The 23465-nt window shown below is 53.1% G+C and overlaps 1 protein-coding gene across 2 annotated transcripts; it reads right to left on the bottom strand.

The window, feature by feature from the left end:
* Positions 1 to 727: 727 nt before the first annotated feature.
* PITX2 (paired like homeodomain 2) lies at positions 728 to 15011 on the bottom strand. 2 transcript variants are annotated; one of them, XM_066548995.1, is made up of 4 exons: positions 14917 to 15011; positions 12611 to 12666; positions 3902 to 4107; positions 728 to 2035 (listed from the first exon to the last, which is right to left on the bottom strand). In XM_066548995.1, exons 2-4 carry the CDS (start codon positions 12654 to 12656, stop codon positions 1472 to 1474), a joined length of 816 nt encoding a protein of 271 aa, XP_066405092.1. In that variant the 5' UTR covers positions 12657 to 12666; positions 14917 to 15011; the 3' UTR covers positions 728 to 1471. The 2 variants fall into 2 exon arrangements, with proteins under 2 accessions (XP_066405092.1, XP_066405091.1); XM_066548994.1 differs by lacking the exons at positions 12611 to 12666; positions 14917 to 15011 and adding an exon at positions 4813 to 5096.
* Positions 15012 to 23465: the final 8454 nt, after the last annotated feature.

Genomic DNA, 23465 nt, shown 5'->3' with positions numbered 1-23465 from the left:
GTTATAATCCTGTATAATTTCACGAACAAGCAGGTTGAGAATGAATGGGTCAATATTATTTAAAACAAAACACACGAGAGCACGACCTTTCCCTTCAACGACGTGTTGCAGCACGAAGTCGCAGGAAACTCGGGCTAACCTCTCACCCCCCGCTCCACGGGGCTGCGGTTATTTTGGGCTGCTCTTTGTTTCTCTTCATGTCTGAAAGGGGGATTTGGAAATAGAAATGTAATATTACATGAAGGATCTGCCCGCTGAAGGGAGAGAAGGTGAGCGCAGGGGGCGGCAAAGGGGACAGATTATTTTGAATGGGAGCTGTTTGTTTGCAAGCTGGCTTTTTAATTTTTTTTCCCACTCCCTTTTCTTTAATGTAATAAAAGCTTCTTTCACAGCAGGACAAATTTAGGCTCGAGATACAGCAGCTTTGTGACAGGTAATTCTCGAGTCCAGCGATGTCAAATAATCCATTTTCTCAGGGCTGTGCGGGGAAATAAAAGGACCCAAGGGGTACACGTCCCATGTTTCTCTAGTATGCAACGTTAGAGCGAGAGATTTTTTTTTTTTTTAACGCGGAAAAAAAAGCGCCAGCATTTATTTGCATTGCCAAAGTACTACCCCGCGTTGCCAGAGAACGAGATCCAGTGTCAACTATCAGTCAATCATTGCAGACTAGTTGCTACTGCGCAGCTTGGCTCAGTAAATAAAAAATTCCAGACAGTACTGTATGCTGTATATTTTACTCCCATGAAATAAAACACATTTTTTTCATGTTTGCTGAAAAGTAAAACAATAATATTGTACGAAATGTTATACACAGGGCATGTTTTACATTGCAATATCAGAAACATCATTGCATCCACCAGAGGTACTATTCTAAAACTGATATTCACACAATTTTTTTTTAATAATTATATGTTAGAAACATACAGTGTCGCATTTAGTATATACATTCCCTTGCTCGCAAGCGAAAGAATCCTAATCGCTTCTGTGTAGCATGCTTTATTTTAAAGCCCAACCTTTTAAAAACACTGTTGTGATATTACTAACAACCGCTTTTATAAAATTAATTTGACATTTCGATATATATACATCCTTTCAGTCATTTTTATGTTAACAATGCTAAACTTAAAAAATAACAAGCTTATAGTAACATTAAAATGTCATATCATATCCAGTCAAACATTTGTCCATATATATATATATATATGTCCTTGTAACTGTTGAAATACTCTTAATGAAAGAAAGATCTCCGAATCTGTAGGAGGTCCTTTGAAAACAAAGGAACTATCTTATTTCAGTGGTTTCCTCTTTTTTTTTCTCCTCTCTCTCTCTCTCTTTCTCTCTCTCTTCCTCTCTGCCTCTGATTTTTCCTCCTTTCTCTTTCTCTCTAGTGCCCATTACTTTCTAGTGAAATTCTCAGTCTCTGCGGGAAATGGGGAGGAATTCCCACGCAGTTTCCTACTTGGATGCTTCACACGGGTCTGTCCACCGCGTACTGGCAAGCGCTCAGGTTGGAAGCGGGGTTCTGCACACTGGCATAGCCAAAACTGGAGTGCTGCTTGGCTTTAAGTCTCAGACTCGCCAAGCTCGAGTTACATGTGTCCCTATAAACATACGGAGGTGTTGGAGGAGCATAAGGACAGGCTGGCGTTGGCACTGCAGAATTCAGGGAGGGATTGCTCAAGTTGTTCAAGTTATTCAGGCTGTTGAGGCTGGAGCCGGGCACCCCGGTGACTGCAGAAGGTACCATGCTTGAAGACATACTCATGGAGGATATGGAGTTTGGAGGGGAGAACATGCTCTGAGAAGACAGAGGGTTGACATTCATGGAGTTGAAAAAAGGAAAGCTTTTGGTGGAGAGGGAAGCGGAGGTGAGGCCCTTGGCTGCCCAGTTGTTGTACGAGTAGCCGGGGTACATGTCATCGTAGGGCTGCATGAGGCCGTTAAACTGCGGGCCGAAGCCGTTTTTGCAAAGCTCGGCTTGCTGGTTCCTTTCTCTCTTTCTCCATTTGGCTCTGCGGTTCTTGAACCAAACCTTTGGAAACGGGGGGAGAGGGAGGGAGGGAGGGAGATGCGAGTTAGTCAGGAACCACCACCACCACCACTGCAGCCCTTTGCAGGTTCTCGGGGCAACAGCCGAGCCTGTCCGTATAGAAGTTATATATAAAAATTTGTACGAATGTGTATATATATATATATATATATATATATATATATATATATATATATATATATATGAATATATATCTCCATGTATAGGTTCACCTTCTCCTTTGCTCAGGGCCGGGATGTGCTGCCGGGACAGCCGAGCATCCTCGGGGCAGCTTGGGTTTAGCAAGGCAGATTCGTGGCCGCATAATTCCACCCTCACCACGGTCCCCCACTCCCCACCCAGCACCCCCCTCCCCCCCCCCCCGCAGCCCTCCACATAATTTGTGATGCTCTAATTCTCTCCACAGAGGCCAACGCTTCCTTCTTATTCTCTCCCTTTTCTCCTGCCTCCCACCCCTTCATTTCTCTTATGGGTTTTTTCCCCCCCTTCCCTTCTCTCTTGGCTTTTTCTGTACTGAAACCACCCAGGAAAAATACAAAAGTGCAGAAGTGAGAGTAAAACGCCTGGAAACCCGCGGAATATTTAAGGCAATGGTACGAGAAAGGAGGGGGAAGCCAGCAACTAATAAATCCTGGCTTCAGTTTGTTAAAACTACAAGTTCCTCTAGCGTGAAAGCTTCCAGAACCGAAAACCACTTTCTAAACAAACACGTTTCACTGCTCTTTGGAAAAAGAAAAAAAGGGGAAAAGAAAAAAAGGGAAAAAGAAGGGGGAAAAAAAAAAAATCACCATTTAACAAAGTGCTAAATGAGATCTAAGGGACCCTCCCCGCGCAGACAATGGGAAAAGCGTGCCCTTTCCCAATCCACATCTGGGTGTCTGACCCGTCGGGCAGCCGCCAGCAGCCGCCTTACCGTGTGTATTGAAACCACCCGGGGGTGTTTGCGGTAACCCCCACCCTGGTCGAGCTGGGCGGCGGCCGCCCGGGTGCCCCGCGGGGACGGGCCCGTCTGGAGGCACCGCGCGGACCGATACAAAAACTTCCGCGGAACCGCACCGCGACCGGCAGCGCTCCGTGCCCCGGGAGGCACCGGGCTCGGCTCCCGCCGCGTGGCTGCCCCGGCGCCAACACCGCCGGCCCGGGGCTGAGAGCCGGCCCCGCTCGCTGCCGCCCCCGGTTCTCACTGTTTCGCTTTCCTCAAGCCACCTCGGGGAGAGGATTTGTGTGGGATTTCCGAAAATCTGAAGGTTCGCCTGCTTATAGGCTTCTTTTTGTGTGTGTCTGTGTGTGTTGGGATTTGTGTTTTTCTTTTTTTCCCCCAGCGCGGTGTTTGCAGGCGAGCAGGATCCGGCCGCGGTATCTCTGCAGCGCCGCGATGGTCCCATAAATCTCAGAGGGGGGTAGAGGGTGGAGAGAGACGCTCGTCGAATTGTGAAACCCAAAGAAATAGAAAATGCAAGGAAGGGCACGTTGGGAGTGCCTCTGAGTGAAGCAAAAGCTCTTGTGTATTTTACATCTTTTTCTTATTAGAGACAGCGCAGGTTGCAGCCTGTTCCAAGCTGCTTTCTTGGCTAATGTTTTTATTAGCGTTTCGATCAAAAGGAGAGAGACACATTGCACGGTGAGGGTGAAACGTGCAGCAAACCATATTTCAGAGACACAGAGAGAGATCCCAATCTGTCTCGCTTTGACAGAAATGTCCTGCTCTGCCCTGCTTTTGTGCAAAGGCTCTGGAGTTTACGTACAAGCCGAAATCGAAAGCAGCTGCAAATATTTGAGCCTTCCTTCCCATTCCCAGCCCACCCTGACCCCCGCTGCTCCGAGCCGGGGTGCCGTGTCAGGACTTACCCTAACCCTGGCCTCGGTGAGGTTGGTCCAGACGGCGATCTCCTCCCGGGTGGACATATCCGGGTAGCGATTCCGCTGGAAGGTGGCCTCCAGCTCCTGCAACTGCTGGCTGGTGAAGTGAGTCCGCTGCCGCCGCTGCCTCTTCTTCTTGGAGGGGTCCTCGGACCCCGCATCCTCATTCTTACTCTGTTGGCTCTTATCCTTTTCTGTAAGTGGGGGAAACAAAAAAAAACAAGGCGGAAAACGAGGGCGCCTCAGCCTCCTCAGCCTCCTCTCCAGCGGCTGGGGAAAAGCGTGTCCCCAGCGCTGCTGGATCCCGCAGACTGCCCCGAACGCGACTCGCTGCTGTAATGATTAACCCGCGCCGGCCTCCCGCCGCTGTGGCTCCTCCGCGCCCCGCGGGCACCCACGGGCGGCTCCTCCCGGTGGAGCAGCCACCGCCGGGGCAGCGGGACGGAGCCGCCTCTCCGTATGCAAGCTTTCTGCCTATGTGCATCCGTAATATTCTCCCGTCTGCATACACGTAATTGGTTTTATTTGCTTACCTACACCCGTGTTATTCGCCCGCCTGTAACGATATTCTTTGTCCGTATATACCCCTATTTGTCCGTCTATATCGGGATTACTCGCCCATGAAATCCCACGTTATTTGCCGATCTGTATCCATGTAACTCGCCTATCAGTACACATGCTACTCGCCTATCCTTACACATGTCATTATTCTCCTCTACACCGACACACAGACACCGCACGCGAAAAACCACGAAACGCATCTCGGCTCGGGTGCGGGACGCTCCCGGGCAGAGGGGTGGCGGCGCATCGCGATCCGCGGGACTGCCAGCCGGGCCGGAGCAGGACAGGGCTGCGGGGCGCCCGTCGGGCCGGGGTCCCTGCCTCTCACCCCCTCTTACCTGCGGCCTCGGGGCTGGAGGTGTCGGAGATGGTGTGCACCTCCAGCCGGTGCTTGGCAGACTCCAGGGAGGAACGCGCCTGCCCCGGCGCCAGCGCCGTCGCCATGGCCAGCGCGGGCTGGTGGTGATGGCAGGATGATGAAGAGGAGGAGGAGGAGGAAGGTGAGGAGGAGCACAGCTTATTCCCGGCTCCCAGGCGCTCCAGGCTTAACGGGTCCTTCATGCAGTTCATCGGCAAAAGGACGCCAAAGTCTACGTGCGCGCCTGGGGGGTCGATAGGAGAAGGTGTGCGTGTGTCTGTAGGTGTCGGTACGTGTAGGAGGGTCCGCGCAGCGCCCCCTCCGCGGACGCGGAGCAGCCCCGCGACTCCGGGGGTCAGGGCTGCCGGCCGGGGAGCCGCTTCGGGGCGAGCGACGTTCGACTAGAGCCCGGGAGGCACGGCGAACCTCTAAGCCCCCGCCGCCCGGGGGGGCGAGGCGGCGGCGACAGGAGAGCGGGCAAGTCCGGTCCTGTAAGAGCCGTCACGGCGACACGGCAGCTCCCCGGCCGGCGGCCCCCGGCCCGCCGCGGGGCTCCGCGGGGCGGGGGCGGCGAGGCGCGGCGGCGCTCCGCGGGGCGCTCCTCTCCGCTGCCCGCGCATGGACCCGCGCCGCGGCCGGCCCCGCACAGCATCAGCTCAGCCGCTTCCCTCTTGGCCTGACATCTTAAACCGGCGGCGGCCTTCCCCGCGCCGTACGTCACCCGCCACGCCCCGCCACGCCCCTTCGCCGCCAGCCCCGCCCCGCCCGCGCCCCGCCCCGCCCCGCCCGCGCGGCGCTGCGCGCCCCGCGCCGCCCCCCGCGCTCTCCCGGGGATGGGCACACCCGGCCCCCCCAGAAAACCTCCGCCCGGTGTGCCCCGCCGGGGCTGCCCGCGCCTGCAGAGCCCGGCCGCCGCCGCCGGCTCGCGGGGCACCCCGTCCGAGCGGCTCCGAGCGCGTCCGCTCCGCGCCTCGCCGCGCTCCCGGACCGGCGGGGCTGGGGAGCGGGGAGCTCGGCACTGCCAGAGCCGCTGCAGGAGGGTGGAGGAAAGCCCGATTCCCTCCTCATGGAGGGGGTGGAAAATAAGCGGGACGGGGGCGCGGCCGGTTAGACGGCAGACCTTGTGCCGGTAACAGCGACAATTAAACACAAACGACAACAACCTCCTCTCTGCGACACAGCTACGGAAAGCTTCACACCGCGCTCGGAGGCCCCCGACCTCTTCTAGTCCCCGCGCTCGCCGGCTTTCTGCTCTTCCTCTGCCCGCACTAAAGGCGGGGTACACGGGGAAAAAATCCTTTCCTTGGTTCCGCCATTCCCGCCCCTTCCCTGCGATCGGGTTCCCAAAAGCTAGCCCCCAAGGAGGCTTTCCAACCCTGGTGTCACCACTTACTTGCACAGTAATCCGCGGGACCATTCCTTCCTCTCGGCGTGGACCCGGAGGGACCATCCCGCCCCCCTGGGGCGCTCAGAGCAGCCCACGAACCCGAGCCCACGCAAGATGGGTTCACAGAATTTGGCCAAGTCCTACACCGGTCCGCATGCCCGCACACAAACTTCTCAAACCCCTCTCCGAGGTTTGGGGACAGGATTGGACCCCTCGCCCGGGCAGCGACAGTAGAGGGACGGGCTACCCTGTCCCGCAATCCCCACTCGTGGGACCGCTTATGGCGCCGGAATGAGGCTGCTGTGGACCCGTGTCTCGCAGGAAGGAGGTGCGGGGCTTTTTCACGCGCATCTAAGGCGGGGACAGGTTGCCCTACCATGCTGGCCAGGTCCTCCTGGGGCAGAGGAATCCGTCCCCGAGCCCTAGCCCGCAGAACCGACAGAGCGGAGCTGTGGCCGTCTTAGGGATGGGGATTCCGAAGTAGCCCAGGAGCGGGAAACGCAAGTTTGCGTCTCTATCTTCAATTTATCTGGCTGGTCACTGGTATTGAAAAGTTACCGAAAGCTTCCCCTTGATCTGGCCCTACACATCCACATCCCAGCGCCCAAACTTTTCTGTGTCCCATGCCCATCCCGTCCGCCACACCCCACCCCACTCCCACGTCCCTCAAGGGTCTTCCTCAGTCGCTGATTCTCGTTCGAGGAACGTATCATCCATCGCAATCTTAGTTATCTCTAAATTATACATATTACTTTCGCAGCCTGTTAGTAAAGAAGGTTAAATTAATTTGCATTCTGCTCATTATCTGGTGTTTAAATGGCGTGGTTTTATCCCTGAGATTTGGCAAAGAATCTCTTTCCTCAGACCCCACAGCGTTTCGATGGAGACAATGCTCTTACATTTGTAGTGGATTTTAATCTGATAAGACTCTAATTTGCTTAAGTCTTTTAAATAGGGGGTTTAAAATGATTCTAGCCGTTTTCTTATTGAATTTCCTCTAATTCCCCCAAGATCATAAAGTATATGTGTAAAGTAAATATTTCCTCCCTTTGCACCGGCAGCAGATGACCTATAACTAAGTCAATATGAATCCAGCTCCATTCTGCACAATTTGTTTACCAATCATATCCCAGTTTCTTCCTAACCTCTCTCTACCTCTGTGGTCCCGCACCTAGAACCGCCCCCTCGGCCTTTCCCCATGGCGGGGCCGTGCCAAAATCGCGGGCAGGGCGCTGCCCCAGCCCTGGCCAAGCGGGCGCGGCCTCGGCCTCTCAGCGAGGGGCACCTGGGAGGGAGCGCTGCCCCTCTCCAGCCCCACGTCGGGGTGAAAACAAATGGGCAAAGCCCTAGGGTGGGGGAGCCAGAGGGAGAGGTGATACGGAGGTATCTCCGCCTTCCTCCCCCACTTTTTTCTTTTCAGACAGGGCAATGCATTAATGCAATCAATGCATCCCTGTCTTGGACGACATCCATCTGGTTTTTTTTTTTTTTGGCATTAATTTAATTTCAGTCATTTTAGGGCAATGCTGACTTCTGCCGCCGCGACTCGAAGCGAAAAGCGTGCGGAGCGCGTAGCGCTTGTTACGCGCTTTATGCCCCGGCAGGGCGAGCGCCGGTGCCCGCCGGTGCCCGCCTGCCGCAGCCTCGCTCTCTCGGGACATTTGACGGGGCAGGCCGCTCCCGGCGCGTTCCCCCAGAGAACGGCGAGAGGAGGAGGAGGAGGGCCCGGCCACCGCACCGCCCTATCGCATCTTCTCCAGCTCCAGTCCTGCGTCCCACAGGCACAGGCGTGACAGATCCTCCAGCAGTCCCCGCGCCCCGAAAAGGAGGGCACAACAGTGGCCCGGGCCCCGGCAGCCCAGAGGGAGAGGCTGTCGGCATTTCCTTACGTGCCTTTGATTAAAACTCCCCCATCCCGGGCAGGAGGGGAGCTACCACACAGCATTAGTTGTCATGGTGACCATAAATCACGTAAATCCAAAAATACCCACCTATAATCTGAGATGAAGCTTTTATTTCCCAAGTGAAATAATATTTTAAAAGCTGTCAGCCAACCGAAAAACAACCTAATTGTAGTCACCCAGGTAATATATTAGCGGTAAAGGTTTCAATTAAAATGTCAAGTGTTTTAAATTTTTTTCTTTTTTTTTCCTTTTTTTTTTTTTTTTTTTTCTGGTGGAAGTTCCCATCGCCTCTCGGGTTCGGGTCCTGGCCACGAAGCCGTCCCCACCAGCTCATTCGCGTACCGACTATCCGCGCCTTCTGCGTGTCACTGCCATCACCATCCCGAAACTAGTTTGGGAACTGCTCTCTTTCCTTTTCCCCCTGAGCTGTAGGGCCCATCGGGGACGCGCCCAGATGGACTGGGAGAAGTTCGCCGCCTACGAAAAATGGGGAATCGAGGATGCTCCCCGCTCCGCATCACCTTTTTAATTTCATGGGAGTTTTGGTGTGGTTTTTTCCCCGTTTGTTTGTTTGGTTGGGGCTTTTTGTGTGTCTTTTTTTTTTTTTTTTTTTTTTTTTTAGTTTCTCCACGCTGTTTTTCATTTGGAACGCCCGGTGCCCGCCCCGGTGCGGCAAGCGGGAGGGCCGAGAGCAGGGCCGGGAGCTGAGCGGCTCTGCTGGGGATGCCGGAGGGTGGCCAGACCTACTGCGGGTATTTATTTTCCCACTTTTCCTTTATCGCCTCACGAGATCTTTGTTTCTAGGCGTAATACTCCCCTAAATGGATAAATTGGTTCTTATGCAGAGCCTCCAACTAGTCCTGTTGTCTTTTACCTTTGGCTTGTTGTCTTTCGCCTATCTCGGATTACCGGGTATTCTCCTCGATGAAGAGCCATTAATTACCCATTCAGTCAATATTAGGAAGACTACAGAGCTTTTTACATAGGATTAAGAAGACATCAGATTGTTCCGTTAGTATATTCCTACTCACGAAAAAGCTTTCGTTATACATTTAGTTTTCCCTGGAGTGAGGCTAACAACTGCTGCATATATTATTCTCAGACGCCAACCGCGGAGGGGGAAAATTCTATAAGCGAAGCGCAATAAATAACTTCTAATTTGCGCTTGGCGGGGGGTGCGGGACGGGGCGCGCACCTTCCGAGGCGCCGCGCAGGGGCAGCGCAGCAGCGAAGGGCTTGCGCCCTGGGCAGGGCACACACATCCCGGCTCCACGGCTCGGGTCACAATTCCGGGGACAAATTTGGCCACGCTATGTGGAGGGGAGGGTGCCGCTCGGCTCTGCCTGGCGGCCCAGCGGCGGCAGCGATGCTCCGGCTCCGCCTCAGCCCCCGGCCCTCGCTCCCTCCCGCGGGGGCAGAGCCTGCGCGCCCACCTCGGCCCGGGGCTCAAAAAAGGCACCGGCGACCTTTGCTTTGCACACTGCAGTGTCTTCAGCCGGTCTGAATGGAAAGCTGAATCAGCGTTAGGTTTCTAAGTTTTTGTTTTTGAAAAGAATGTTCAGTTACGGAATAGTCAGACCAATTTTTTTCTTATTTTTTCCTTTATTCCCCCCTTTTTTTTTTTTCAGTAGTGTTGAAACAATCAATTTGGAATGCTGAATGGTGATACAAGACGGAATGTAATTTCAACATTTTATGCTGGAAGCTGCTGTTTCAGCAATACCCAGATTATTGATTACAGGGAAGGATTCCTTAAGTAGAATTCACAGACCTAACAAATCGTATAGATTATATATATATACACGTACACACAAATACCTCAAGCATCCTTTCACCCTGCATAAAAATTACTCAAACAAACCCACCACCGACAACCGTTTACAAGTGCCGTGGGTCTGCCGAAGCATGTGCTGAAGTTTTCATAATTTTGTGGGTCTGGTCACCCGGCAGCAATTTTCCTGTCTCTCTGAAGAAATCTGACACCCGCCGGGCTGCGTTTGACACCCTAGGCTGCAATAATATTTTGATACTTTCCCATTTTCCTTTCCTCGGCATGGCCACAGACTCGTTTCTTCTGGAACAGCCCTCCCCCTCTGCGCCCCATTCCCCGCGGGAAGCCGGCATGCCGTGTAGTTTTGGAGAGTCTCCTACTGAATTTCGTTTCCTCCTTTCGCAGAACCATCGATTTGACAAAACAGTCGCATGTTTTGCTGTTAATGCCAGTGGTTCTAGTTAGCGATCATTCTCCTCATGGCCACCGACGGTGCCTATCTGGTGAAATTACCTCACCGCCCTCGTAATTTCCTAAGTTGAAATGTGACAGAGAGGGGTCCCCAATCACCCCTGCTTCCTCCCCCGCCTCAAGGATCAGACTTTTTGCAAACTAAATCCCAAAAGCATGACGTCCTTATGGTCAGCTAAGACAAAAAACCAACGAGTACCGCGCGGGTTTAAGCAAATCAAAGCCAAGACCCAGCAAATCCCTCCGGTATCACGAGAAAACACCCGTGATTTCTACGATTTACAGCAAGTCGCCCGAGCAGCTCAGGGCGTCTCGGCACTTGCCATTATCCACCGCACAGAGACAGGGACTGAGGCAGCACACAGGGTTCATCCCCATATCTGCAGGAATATATTCCCATATCGGCAGGGATATATCCGTATGCGAGGTCGTCGCGCTTCCCTTCCCCGTAAATGGGAGCGTTTTAATGGTCAGGCAACAACCGCCGTTGCTTCTCGGACTCGGACGTATGTTTTAATTAATGGCATTAAAGGTGTTTAGATAGCAATTTCCCCTGAAGCCCGGCGAGTAAAAAACAGACCGGCTGGTACGGTAACAAGGCAGGAAATTTTGCGTGTACTACAATAATCCAGGTTCATAATTGATGTTTAAGAAAATAACCATTTGTTTCTCGGCAGAGGAAGTTAAAGTTACCGTGTCAGGGAGCATATGTGGATATTACTTTTATAAATACTTAGTCGAATAAAGCTGACTTGGAAGGGCTCATAAATTTATTATATCAGAAAGGTCCCCACTTTCCCATTAGATCGTGCTAAGGGCTTTGATTAAGACCACCTGTTCATCGGGAAGAAAAGGCAGAGGAGGGTAAAAAGGCCTTTCTTATTTGCAAACCATATATAAAGCAATGTCACCCTTCCTTTCCACATTATTTAACACTTATTACTGGCCGAGGGAAAAAGTGCCAGACCCTGGTAAAGCCTATTTGTGCACAATTTAATATCGTGTATGTTTCCGGGATTAAAAATTATCAGTTCGTAATACTTTGGCGTTTGGAATTACCCCGGATTTTGCTCGCTAACCTTCCTTTAGCTTAAGCGTTTCTTCTTCTAGGGGTTTTGATGTCCAGCTAGCAAATCCTGCCTAAAGTCCCCGGGGGTGGGTGGACTCGAGAAGGGGACGTGGCTTCTCCTGAAATCATTGGATGTTATTTGAGAAATAGCGAGCTGTTTGGCCAAACAGGGTTAATACAGTATTCTTACAAGGAAGTGTTTAACCACGAGACCAGGAATACGTGCATTATTAATTCACTCTAGTTTCCTGTATTATTAATTCAGGTTAATGTATTTTATTTAAACAAAATTACGTTTATCTTGGATTAAACAGTCTCTCGAAATACAGAGCGCTTGTTTTCTTCTTTGTAATATGTTTGCATTGCTGTTTTTCTTTACCACCCCTCGGGCTCGCCTGTCAGACCCCCTGAAAAGGGCAAAGGAAGAGAGACAGGAGCTCACTCTGCTGCAGACGGAGCACTGTGGGGGTGCCTACCTCTGGGGGCAGGAGAGGGCTGGCGGCTTGTTTACGGGCGCGGGGGTGGTGTCAAAAAATAGAAAATAAAAATAAATACGAGAGCGACGCTGCGGGTGTCTAAACGGCGCGCTGACAGCGATGCTTTTTTGGGGGACACGCGCTGGCGGCGCGAGCCGCTGCGCGCCCGCAGCCGCAGGGGTGCGCGCACCCCCTTTTCCCTTTCGCTTCCCTCTCCCGCGGCCGCGCACCTCCCGGCGCAAGCGGCGCCCGGCGCGCCGCGGGCGGACAGCAGAGGGCGCCCTGGCGCCGCGCAGGCGGGCCCGACCCGCCGCTGCCGCCGCCGCCCCGCAGCGCGCCCGCGGAGCGGCGCGGAGGGGCCGCCGCGGGTCACTGGCGCTGGGGGCGGCCGCCCGGACACTGTGCTGCCTGAGGGCTTCGTCCGGCCCTCCAGCTCATCTCCCCCTTTAGATGTCCGCCTTCGGAATAGAGACACTCGACGGCGGCGGGCTGCACGCCTGGGGACGGGGACGCGGCGGGGCGGCGCAGGGGAGAGGTAACTGGGTGGGTGGGTGCGTGTCAGCGCCCGACGCTGCGCAGCCCTTCGCGGAGGCCGCGCCGCTTCCCCGGGGCCGGCCCGCCCGGCTGCACACCCGCGCAGCGCTCCGCACGGCAGCGGGGCCGCTGCGCCTCCGGGCCGGCGGGCCGCGGTGTCTCTTACCTAGCTGAACACAGGCGGAGACAAGTTTGCGGCAGTTGGACTCCATTACCCGTTATCTGCAAAAGATGAATGGTTTTAAAACAATTACTTTGGGATTGAAAAATACGTGCAAAAACCCGAAACACAGCCGCCCCGGGAGCTACGTCGCAACGACGCGGGTTGGATCGCGCACATTTCCCCAGTGATACGCGCAGTGTCCCCTCTCCTTGCCTTAGCCTCAGGTCCCACCAAAGTCACACCACAGGACAGGCGCAAACACCCGTGGCTGCTTCCCAGCCCGTCGAACCCTCCGGCCTCCCTACACCTCTAGTTATTTGGGCATGCATAGGAGAGTCCCCTAACCTCGTGGCCGTGCTCAGCCGCGGGACAGGCCGACCCCGGTGGCAGGGGTGCCGTAGGTACCAGCAGCCGCTCCCCCACCGCGGCGGAAGTTGCGCGGCAGCGGCTGCGCCTCCGCGCTCCCCGGCCGCCACCGCCGCCTCCCTCTATCTGAGAGGTCGGGCAGTAAAATCACAGGATTAGTGCCTGATTGAGATGTCTGTTCGTGAGATATTACAAAATTCATTATCACAGCTCTCTACTAACTCGATATGAAGTAACACAGATGGGATTTTATTAGTCCAGGCTTCAAATGTTTACTTATGATAATTTCGAGGGAAATTTGCATGTCACCATCATTTCGGTAATCTTTCTTCTTCTTCTTCGCTTCTTTTTTAATGTCTGGACCGGGCGCATTATTAGCTGGTGCTTAGAAATCCGGCAGCCTGGAGCCGAGGCATGTTTGGGATGAGCAGCGCCAGACACAGCACCCACCGAGAAGGGCCCCGAGGCTCCGGCCCTTCCACCCTCCGCCGGGCAAGCAGGATAAGGCCGTGGAAAAAGGGGAGGAAAGGGGGAAAATAATAAAAAAAAAAAAAAAAAAAAAAAAAAAAGGAAAAGGGGGTAAAGGAAACGGGAAGGTGCTGTTATTGGGATTCCTCGTGGTCGTGTCGTGACACGGCGATTTATATTTCCAGATGAACGACGCCAGGGAGGAACTCTGCTCCCTCCAGCAGCCGGGCCTAGCACACGAGCAGTGCCTAAATTAATCGGGAAGGTGATTAAGGGAACCTTAATTCTTCGCCGATGGTCCTTATTTCGGGATCGGTCTCCGTCAAGATTAGTCCTGCGTGACAAATGCCCTCCCCCGCGGCCTGCCTCTATGGCTGATTTATCTCACGAGTGGAGACACACGGCTCCCCCCACGCACACGCCCCGACACCGAGGGGAAGTTTTTTTCTCTCTACTGAAATGCCAGTCTCCTCGGAGAAAAGTGCCTTTCTCGAACGGATTATTATTATTCCTTCCCCACCCGTATTGCTCCTTCCCTTTCTCCTCTCCTTATCATCTTAATTTTCGTTGCAAGACACATCGCAGCACCGGGCCAAGTGGAGCATTTTCCTATTGTCTCCAGCCCGGCGACACAAACGAAAGCAACTCCACTTGCTTTTCCACTTCCCTTTCTCCGAGTACTCAGATTTAAATACCTCCGCACCTCTGCGCGCCCACAGCCCCAGCAAACGCACCAGCCGTGCGACCTTGCCTTTCTCCGCGGCCGGGCCCTTTCAGCAGCAACCTGCTCGGAGCAACTGCAGGGCGCGGACAGGAAAGCGCGATTATTTTTTTTCTTTATAGGCATCTATCACTGTTCTTTCCAGAAAAAAAAAAAAAAATCCACAATCCCAAAAAACTGGAGTCGCCTGGGAAGGATCTCACCGCCCGAAATGCTGCGGTCTGTGATTTTGGCGGGAGGCTTTCCGCCAGAGGCCCGCGGCCGCTGGCTCTCAAACGAAAGGGGGGTTCCGTGCGGGGCCTACCCCTCCGCGGTGCCCGCGGGGCAGCCGTGCCCCGCCGTTCTCTCGCTGGCGGTGCCGGTGGGAGACCCCGCAGCCGGCTCGGCAGAGCCGCCCCCATCGCTTTCGGGCAGCCCGAGCCCGTGCCGCCGCCGCTGCCGCCCCCCGCCCGGGTCCGCGTCTCCGCGCCAGGAAGGCGCTGCCTGCGCGGCCGGTTCCTGGGCGCCCGCCCCGCCGGGGAAGCGGGGCCAGCACGGCGGGCAAACGGCGCGGGGGCAGCGCCGCTTCCCTCGCCGACAGCGCTGCGGGACGGGCCGCAGCCGCCCGGGAGGACATCAGCAACCCGAGCCCGCAGGACCCTGCCCAGCCGGCCCGCCGTCCCGCTGCTCGTCCCGCAGGGCGCAGAGCCTGGACCTGCCGGGTTCGTAGCCCCGCGCCCGTCCCGCCGGTACCCCCCGAGCCTCCCGCACTCACCGGGCCGGTTGCGCTGCCCGCCCCGCTCTCTCGCTGCTGGTGCCTGTGGCTGGCGGGGGCGGCGGGGCCGCGCCGGGCTCCTGCGCTTGCTGCGGGGCCGCGGAGCCGCCGCTGGCTCCCTCCTACCCGGCCCTCCCGCGCCCCCGCCCCGCCCCGCCCGCCTCCCCGGGCCCTGACGTCACGCAGGCTCCGGCGAGCGCTCCCCGCCGCCGCGGGGCCGGGCCGGGCCGGGGCGGGCGGCTCCGCGGCTCTCCGCGGGCACGGGCGCAGCGGCGGCGGTGGCAGCCCCCGTCCGCGGAGGGGGCAGGGGGCAGGAGGCAGGAGGAAGGACAAAAGTCGGCGGAGGCGGCGCGGCGGCGGGCTAGGTAGCCAGAGGAAAACCGAGGTGAGCGAGGACGGCCGTGGCCTCTCCGCGCCCGCGCAGGGCGCGCCCTGCTCCGCCCGGCTGGGGAGGGGGGCACAAGTAACTGTGGCCCAAGTTTCCCGGGCCAGGCCGGTGGCTGTCCTTGCACCAGGTGTGAAGAGGGATCGGCAACCTATTGGGAGAGGTCTCGGTTTCCTGTTTTAACTCACTTTTTTCATTTTTTTCCCAATTTTTTTCCTACTTCTTACATATATATATATTTGGGGGTTTTTTTGTTTTTTTGTTTTTTTGGTTTTTTTTTTTTTTTTGGTTTTTTTTTTTTTTTTTTTAATGCGGGGTGTTCTTGTTCGTGCCTGTATCGGTAGCGCGGTGCCGGGATAGCCGAAATCCTGCCGCTCCTCTCTGTTACTCGCCCTGCATCATTTACGCGCGATAGCGAGAAAACGCTACTTTCTCTCCCTTTTCCCTAAAGGACACCGAGCTGCCTCCAGGGGGAAATTTATTTTCGATTTTGCGGCGTTTTCCATGTTTAAGAAAATATCGAAGCCGGATTTCTCTTTTCAGATCAAACTAAAGAGATCGCTTTTTCTCACAGCATTTCCGTGGCTTTGTTTATAGAGGAACCATGAGAAAATAAAATAGGCGCTTTACTAACTCGGAGGCTACACCTGATCTCTTTGTGGCTATTTTAAAATTATTTCAGCCTGGAGTGAATTTTAGTTATTTATAGCCGTGGGCAGGGGGCTAGGCAGTTATTGCTGGAGGGGAAAGCGAATCCTTGGAAGAGGCCAAGTTTTCCGCGGGTCGTTAAGTCAGCCCAGCCGCAGCCGGCAGCACCGCGCTCCACGGTGTGCTCAGAAAAGCCCTTTGATTGCGACGCCGCAGCGGTGGCCGCGCCAAGCGGAGGGGGTGACTTTCTCTCGCAAGAAGAGAAATCCTGTGCGAAAATCTAGGGAGAAATAAATTAGTTTACTGCGTCCTTGGCTACCTGCGTTTCTATCCCTGGGAGCGCTCTGCCAGGTGAAATCCAGTTTCTCCGCGCATCCGAAGAAAGAGCGGGAGTGAGAGTGACTCCCAGCTCCCACGTCTCACTTTTGTTTACCTGGGAGAAGCAAACTGCTTGCGCCGGTGCGCATCTTCCCCACACCCCCCGCCCCGTTGTGTGTCGGGCAGGGAAGGCTGGGACACCCGCCTTGGCAGCGCGGCCGCGGAGCGGGACCGCCCGCCGTTCATCGACCGCTTCCGCGCCGGGCAGCAGCAGTCCCCGTCCGCCCCGGAGAGGCTAAAGTGAGCAGCTGGTGGGAAATGCAAATGGCTCCTGGAGAAACATAAGATACTGGATGATTTTCATTCCCTCCTCGAGTGTGTGGAAGGAGCTGGACATACGTTTCACGCTCCTAATCCTTCTTTTACATTTTTAGTCATACTCCTATTAAACAACTAATTAATGCCTAGAATCATCAGGGAATACATTAGACATGCTGCCGTGGAAGAGGGGGTTCCAGGGTGTCTGGAAACTATGGAGCCGACTTAATACGAGGATTTCATTTTTTTTCCCCTTCTGTCAAAGCAATAAATGTAATAATAGATTTCAGGGCGAGCAAAGGGCGCGACGGCTGTATTTATAGTCTATCTCCTCCCTTTCCCCAGCGCAGTGGCAACAGCTTTAAAACCCCCGAGGAGGCTCCGGAGCCATTCCTCGCGGGGTGAGGCGGCAGTGGCGGGGGCTTGCAGCTGCCCCGGCCCGGCTGGGACGCGAAGAGCCGCGCAGAGAGCCCTCCGTGCCGGCTCCCGGCAGGCAAGCCGGCTTTCCGAACCGCTTGGGGAGAAGCTCGGAGTTATTTATCGCCCCACTAGACGGAAAAGTTGTTTTCTTAAAACCTATCGCGACTATCCGTTTGCAGGCACCTGGCGCACCAGCCGTGCTCCCGACTGCCGTGGGGCTTTTCCTTGGGTGATCCCGGGTCACAGAGTGGGTGAGGCAAAGGAGAGTCCGATCAGCTTCCCGCTGCCCCGGGACGAGGGGAAAAAAAAGGCAAAAAAACCTCCCCGAAACAAAAAAACCCCAACCCCCAAAAAACCAACTAACCAACATAGAAAACCTCAAAGCGTATGTAGCGGTGACTGAGCGCAGAGCCCAGCCGTGTTTCGGGCAGCCCTCAGCGTCTGGCGCAGGCCGCCAGCGCTGGGGAACCGGCGGAAAAGGGAGTTATCCTCCGAAGTGCGCGATGGGGCAATTCACGATCATTTACTTTCTTCATTCCCGGATTATGATCTCAGCCCTCGCAAGCAAACCCTCCCGTCTCCCCCCAGCCTCTCCTCCCACCTCTCTGAGCTCCTTATCTGTCAGCAAACGAGTATGTAAATACCTATAGCTGGCTATGTTTAACACACTCAAACATTATTGATTTGTAGGGCTGCTCGAATATTTTCTTCCTGTCTAGATCTGGTTTCAAATTGCTCATTCAGGCTGTTCGTTCCGATGCTACAATACAGTAATTGTTAAAAAATTAAGCATTTCAAATGGACCCATTGATTTGCATATAAATTAAAATTATTACGCCTCGCGAATTCTAGTGTTTTATAATCATTTCGAAATTAGCGCTTAACCACTTGATCTGAAAGAAAATATAAATGTCTGTATTGACTTACTAATGAATTGCCTAATTAAAACGTCCCGAGGACGTCGTTCGTTAGCAAGGCTGTTAAATCGGGTCACATTAGACGAACCGGAGCGAAGCAACCTCTGTTAACACAGAGTAATATAACCAGTGATTCCCATATTTATTTTCCTTTGCTTTGATCCCTTACCCCTCTTCTATTATTTCTTTTTAAAAAATAATTTATTTACGCTTTCTCCCTTTCTCTCCTCTCTTTTTTATTTTTTATTTATTTTTTTAAATAATGGAGTAAAAAGAAGAAGAAGCGCAAATATCTGCCTCTGTGCTCCGAGCCTGCGGTCGCCGCTTCCCGGGCGGGAGCGGATGCCCTCGGCCGGAGCCGCTCTCGGCTCGCATCTCGCCGGCAGCGACCGCCTGCTGGAAGCAGGCAAGAGCAATCACAGCTGGCGAGGCCCGTCCCGCTAAAGAGATGCTAACACGGCGCTTACCTTCGTCATGAAACTAGGCATAAAAAGGTAGCTCTTCCTAGGAGAGGCAGCGCAAAGGAATGCGAGAAGTTCCGGAAAAAAAAAAAAAAAAAGAAAAGAAGAAAAAAAAAAAAAAAAGACCGGCGGTGCGAAAATCTGTAGCCTCGGGGGCTAGCCAGCAACCCCTTTCATTTCAAGCACTTATTGATTTGCTGTTGTCATTTTTGGCGACGCAGAAGGACACTTGAAAGAATTTCTGATGGGGCTCTGATCTGAGAAACGAGGTGACCTGACCAGGCTCTCACCAAATTCTTAATTACCACATCAACTGCCTTAAAAATGTAAAAAAGAAAAAAAAAAAAAGAAAAGAAAAAAAAAGGGGAAAAAAGGAGGGGAGGGGGAGAAGAGCGGCGGGGGATATTTGACAGCGCCGGAGTTTGCTTATTCGAACTTTTTTAACCACTCAGAAACTCTCAGTGTCTCCTGCTCCCACCGCTGTAGCCGCAGTCCTGCATCCAGATGACCCCATCCCCTCCCGCCCCAGCCCCTGCTCCCCGCAGGCCCGAGCTCTCGGCCCATCGGTGCAGCGATCCAGCGAGCCCGCGGGCGCGGAGCAGCCGCGGGGCGCTGCGGAGGGGCCGTCGCAGTGAAACCGCTCTTCCTGCCGGCCGCCAATGCGCCACCTCCCGAAGCCCCTTTCCTTTCGCCCAGACCTAAAGCAGGTCTGGGAAGCAGCCCTCCGTGGGCCAGGGAGGCAAGCCTGGGAAGAGAGTTGCTAAAGAAAACACTTCAAATGCAGCAGACCTCAGAGGAGATGGGGAGAGAGGTCAAGACAACGTGTGTGTGTGTGTGTGTGTGTGTGAGTGTGTGTGTGTGTGTGTGTGTGTGCATATATGTGTGTTACCCTCAGCCAGACATGCAAGCCTGTGACTTGTCTGCAGCCAGCTGTTAAGAGTGTCATCAAAACTAGATGTATACACTCTGAGCAGGGGAGCAAAAAGGAAAATTCAGATGAGGAAATCAACACGAAAAACATATTGTCGAAGGCACTGCGAGGCAAATAGTGTTTGGTGTTGCTTGTACACAGGCATACAATGCTGACAGATGACAACATGCTCTTGGCTGGAGAGAAATACACTGCCTTTGTCCCACATGGTGTACACACACATGCACATTCCTTCTTCCTACTCTGGCTGCTGTTTCTCCAGGGCAAAGCAAAACCCATCCTTTATATGCATAATTTCCCCCCATCTCCTTTTCTCGTTCAGTTTCCCCCCCACCACCCCTCCCATGTGTGGTTGTTCTTTATTTTAGTATCAGAAAGCTGAGGGCTGGGATTAGCAGCTATTTTGGCATCTGATTCTGTCCACCTCACAGCAGTGGCCGGACCTAGGCTGTGAAAGCCCAGCAGGCTGTTGCTTAGCATTTTGTACTCTTGTTAGCTTTGAAGGGGCATTGTCCTTTCCAAGCAAATGCCAGTCCCACCAGATCACATCTGCCCATCAAGTAAGGCTGATGACATCCCTGTTTTCTGTGTCTGCCCTCCTTTCCCGTTTCCAGTGGGTCACCTGCTTGGGTATGGCAACCAGGACTGTATAATAATAACGGAGTCTTTATACTCTCTGTTGAGCCTCAGCTCCTCAAAATTCTGGTTCATAGGATGGCATCACTCATCAGTAGAAATTACACAGCCTAGCATTCGTTTTCAGGCCTCTTTGTATGGCTTCGGTCATTTGTGACAGAAATTTTCAGCTCATAGCTTGCTCACATCCTGCATCCAGTGCAGTGTGCTTAACATATCTGTCTTCTCCCTGCATGCCTGACACTTTGCAATACTACCATTGAACTTCCTCTCAGCAGCGTCATGCTGTAGCAAAGGGAATGAATGAAACCACTTCTTGTTATTTTACAGGAGCTGGATTCAAATTCGAAAGATTTGGGAGTTTAGTAGACAAACCCTAGAAGAGGTGCCACTTGGATATTTTTTTGACACGACTCTCTATGTTGCTTTGAAAATCTTTTCCAAAGCTTTTGGAAACCCAGGATCTCTGTGTAGTTGCTTAATTTATTTTCATCCATACTTGGTAAAATTAGACCTTCTGGTAAGTGCTGCAGGTGTGGGCTGAAGAGGATGTCACATTTTTCAAAAAACAGGTACTACACTACAACAGTGCTGCCAGTGTTGGAGTGTCACGGTCTCCCTGCCACTTTCATCTGGAAAGCAGGCAAGGTGTCACACCCTCTGTCTGTCACAGCACGGAGGGACCCATCCCTCATGCCACGAGTGCTGGCAGTGTTTGTGCTTACCCTCCTCAGGGAGCCTCTGTCACGTTCATCAAGTGACTGCTTCTCCTGTGTCTCACTTGCCTTTGTTGCTGCCAGTCCATGTCTCAAGCTGCAAAATGCTCCACCTAAAATGTGTGATCTCTGGCTGTAGCCTTTGTGTGTTTCTGAAGGAGAAGGGGGAAGAATGATGCCAGAATAACCCTAAATTATCTTTATATTGTGGTTTTGTTACAAAACAATACTCTTTCCTCCTTCGGGCACAACACAGTTGTGATTAGCTTATTGAAGCAGATGAAGTAAATGTGCATTACTTGGACTTTGCTCTCCTCTCACACACGATTTCATGATCATTCAGTGTGATGATGTGCAATCGATCCGTTCCTGGGTCTTGCTATCTTTACTGAGCTACATGTGGCTGAAAAGGTACATGCACACTGAAAATACTGTGTTTGATCTCACATCATTCCTCACAGCAAACCTTTCTGTCTCCTTTCTGCCTTCTCTGGGCTGTCCCTGCCCTGGTGCGGGTCCCCCACACCCTCAGTCCCTCACCGCAATTGCCGCCCTCACCATGGAAGGCCGCGGAGTGCATCTTCTGTCCTGGCTGATGGTGTTTTTTTGGTAAGAATATTTGGGAAGGGGTGTTGTGCGTGCTCAGAAGTTCCCATATGAGTTTTTTGGGATGTACAGTCAGGTTTTGGTAGGTGGCAGGACTGTTGCACTCCCTGGCCTTTGGAGACGGCTGGGGCTGGCTGGGACAGGCCCTGGGTGGCTCATGGCTGCCTGAGGGGCCACTGAGGGCCACAGCAGCCTCACTGCAGCCACTGCTGTGCCTCCTCACCATGGCTGGCACATGTACAAACCCACTCAGGAGTGCAGGGGATCACAAACCTCCAGCCCTGCTGGCAGTGGGGTGAGGAGAAGGAGGGCAAAATCCCTCCCAGCATAGGGAGACCTCGCTCTTGTGTTGGAAGGGACCTGTCACTGCCTTCCTCTATGGCGTGAGGTGATGGGATGTGGCCAGAGTCAAGACAGGCTTCAGTGCCTGAGGAGCTGGCTGAAAGCAAGGGAAACAGAGCTGAACAGCAGCCCAGATGTTTGACTGGGACAGCCTGGGAAGCCCTGTCCCTGTGAGGGGAGGCTCCAGCCCTGACACCCCTGACCCACCGGGCAGGATTTGTGCCCCTGTGCCAGCTCCCCACCAACCCAGGGTGGCTGCTCGGTGGTCAGAATGGCTGGTCAGGCTGTGCCCCAGCCTTTGGAAAGTCTCCATGCTTTAGGAAGGTTAAAGTATTAAGTGGCATTTGGGAAAATCGCTTGAGGAAGGGCAAAGGTGGCAGCACCCGGTGGGTCGTTCTCTGTCTGGGAGCGTGGCCAAGCTCTCTTACTCACTGTAATACACTGTGTCCAAGTGCTGGCTCCATATTAGACACTGCATTTAAAAACTATTTCACTTGCTAAATTTTCCTCACCAGCTGACGGCTGCTTCCCTATTTTATTTTTATTTTCCTTTTCCCTAATTTTATATGGAGCTATTCTGCACGCCTCCATCAGAGAAGATGTTGAATGCTTTCAGAAAAATATTTGTTCTGATGGAATTTATGATGTGATCTGTAATTCAAATTAATGGTTAGCTTGATGTGGCAGATTAAGTAAAAAGGCTCCTCATGACATTGTGGCAATCATGAAAAACCATATTCTTAGGCATGTTTGCACAGCTTCCTGAAAAGTGTTTGGAAGCAGAATGTGGGTATAGTCAAATAAAGAATACAGTTGGAAATATGATCAGGTTAAAAGAACCCCACAAAGTCCAACACCTAAGTTAGAGAATAAGTTTATAGGTACACTGTAGGAGTCTCTTAGTATTCCCCAGGCAGAAGAAACACTCACTTTGAGGTCAAACTTGACAAGAAAAGGGAAAATGCTCTTGGTATTAATTTTGATTTTGGGAAATTTTTGATTTTGAGAATGAGTGTATTCAAGTCACTCCAACAGACAAGAAAGCAGAAGAGGAGAGCTTGCTGGCAGGTTTCTCCCCCACTTTTCTCTGCTTTCAGGAATCTTGCTTACCAGGAGAGCAGAATGTCTGCCAGTTCTGCCAGGGTTGTACCACCCTGCTGAACACAGAGGCAGCTTGGTGCAGCAGGAGGCAATCTTCTTCCCAGCTGCTTTTACTGGTGGGTGGTGCTGACAGAATCTCCTGAAGAGATGATGCCACGTAAACCAGTTCTCCATTCAGCTGGGTCATCCCTTCATCTTTGACTCTGACTGGGGATGCTCCATGAACCCTCATGGTACACATGTTTGTGGAGTTGCTTGTGGTATCTACAGCCATTGATCTCATGACTGAACTCTTTACACACCTGCTTATCTCACCTTTTTCTCTGTCTACTCTCTACCAGACTTAATTTGCAAGCTTTGACCATCTTGGGCAGGGGTTCTGGGGACAAGAGTTGTGCTGCCTTTCTCTGTTTAGCATCATACTATTTAAAAGAATGTATTCCCCATGTAAACTTCAGGGAGAAAATAAAGAGACCTTTTAAATTTGGCAGGCTGGTGGAGACTGAAAGAGATCTGATCTTTCTGCAGCTGATTTATCTGTCTCTGCCTGCTACTGAGTAGCTATAGCACATTTTGGTTATTGTTTTCTCTCCTGATTTCTGAGACCAAACATTTTCACACAGCCTATTTGTCTTTAACTGATTTTTCTTTTTGCCTTAGAGCACTGCAAACACAAGGGGCCATGAAAACTTTGTGGCAATTACCTTCCCGTGAAAGGAAAGCCTAAATAAAGCAGGGAGGCTCAGAAAA

This window comes from Molothrus aeneus, chromosome 4 (genome assembly GCF_037042795.1).
Source record: "Molothrus aeneus isolate 106 chromosome 4, BPBGC_Maene_1.0, whole genome shotgun sequence".
NCBI lineage: Eukaryota > Metazoa > Chordata > Aves > Passeriformes > Icteridae > Molothrus > Molothrus aeneus.
The sequence above is the reverse complement of the archived record's forward strand: the minus strand, read 5'-3'. Positions and strand labels throughout refer to the sequence as shown.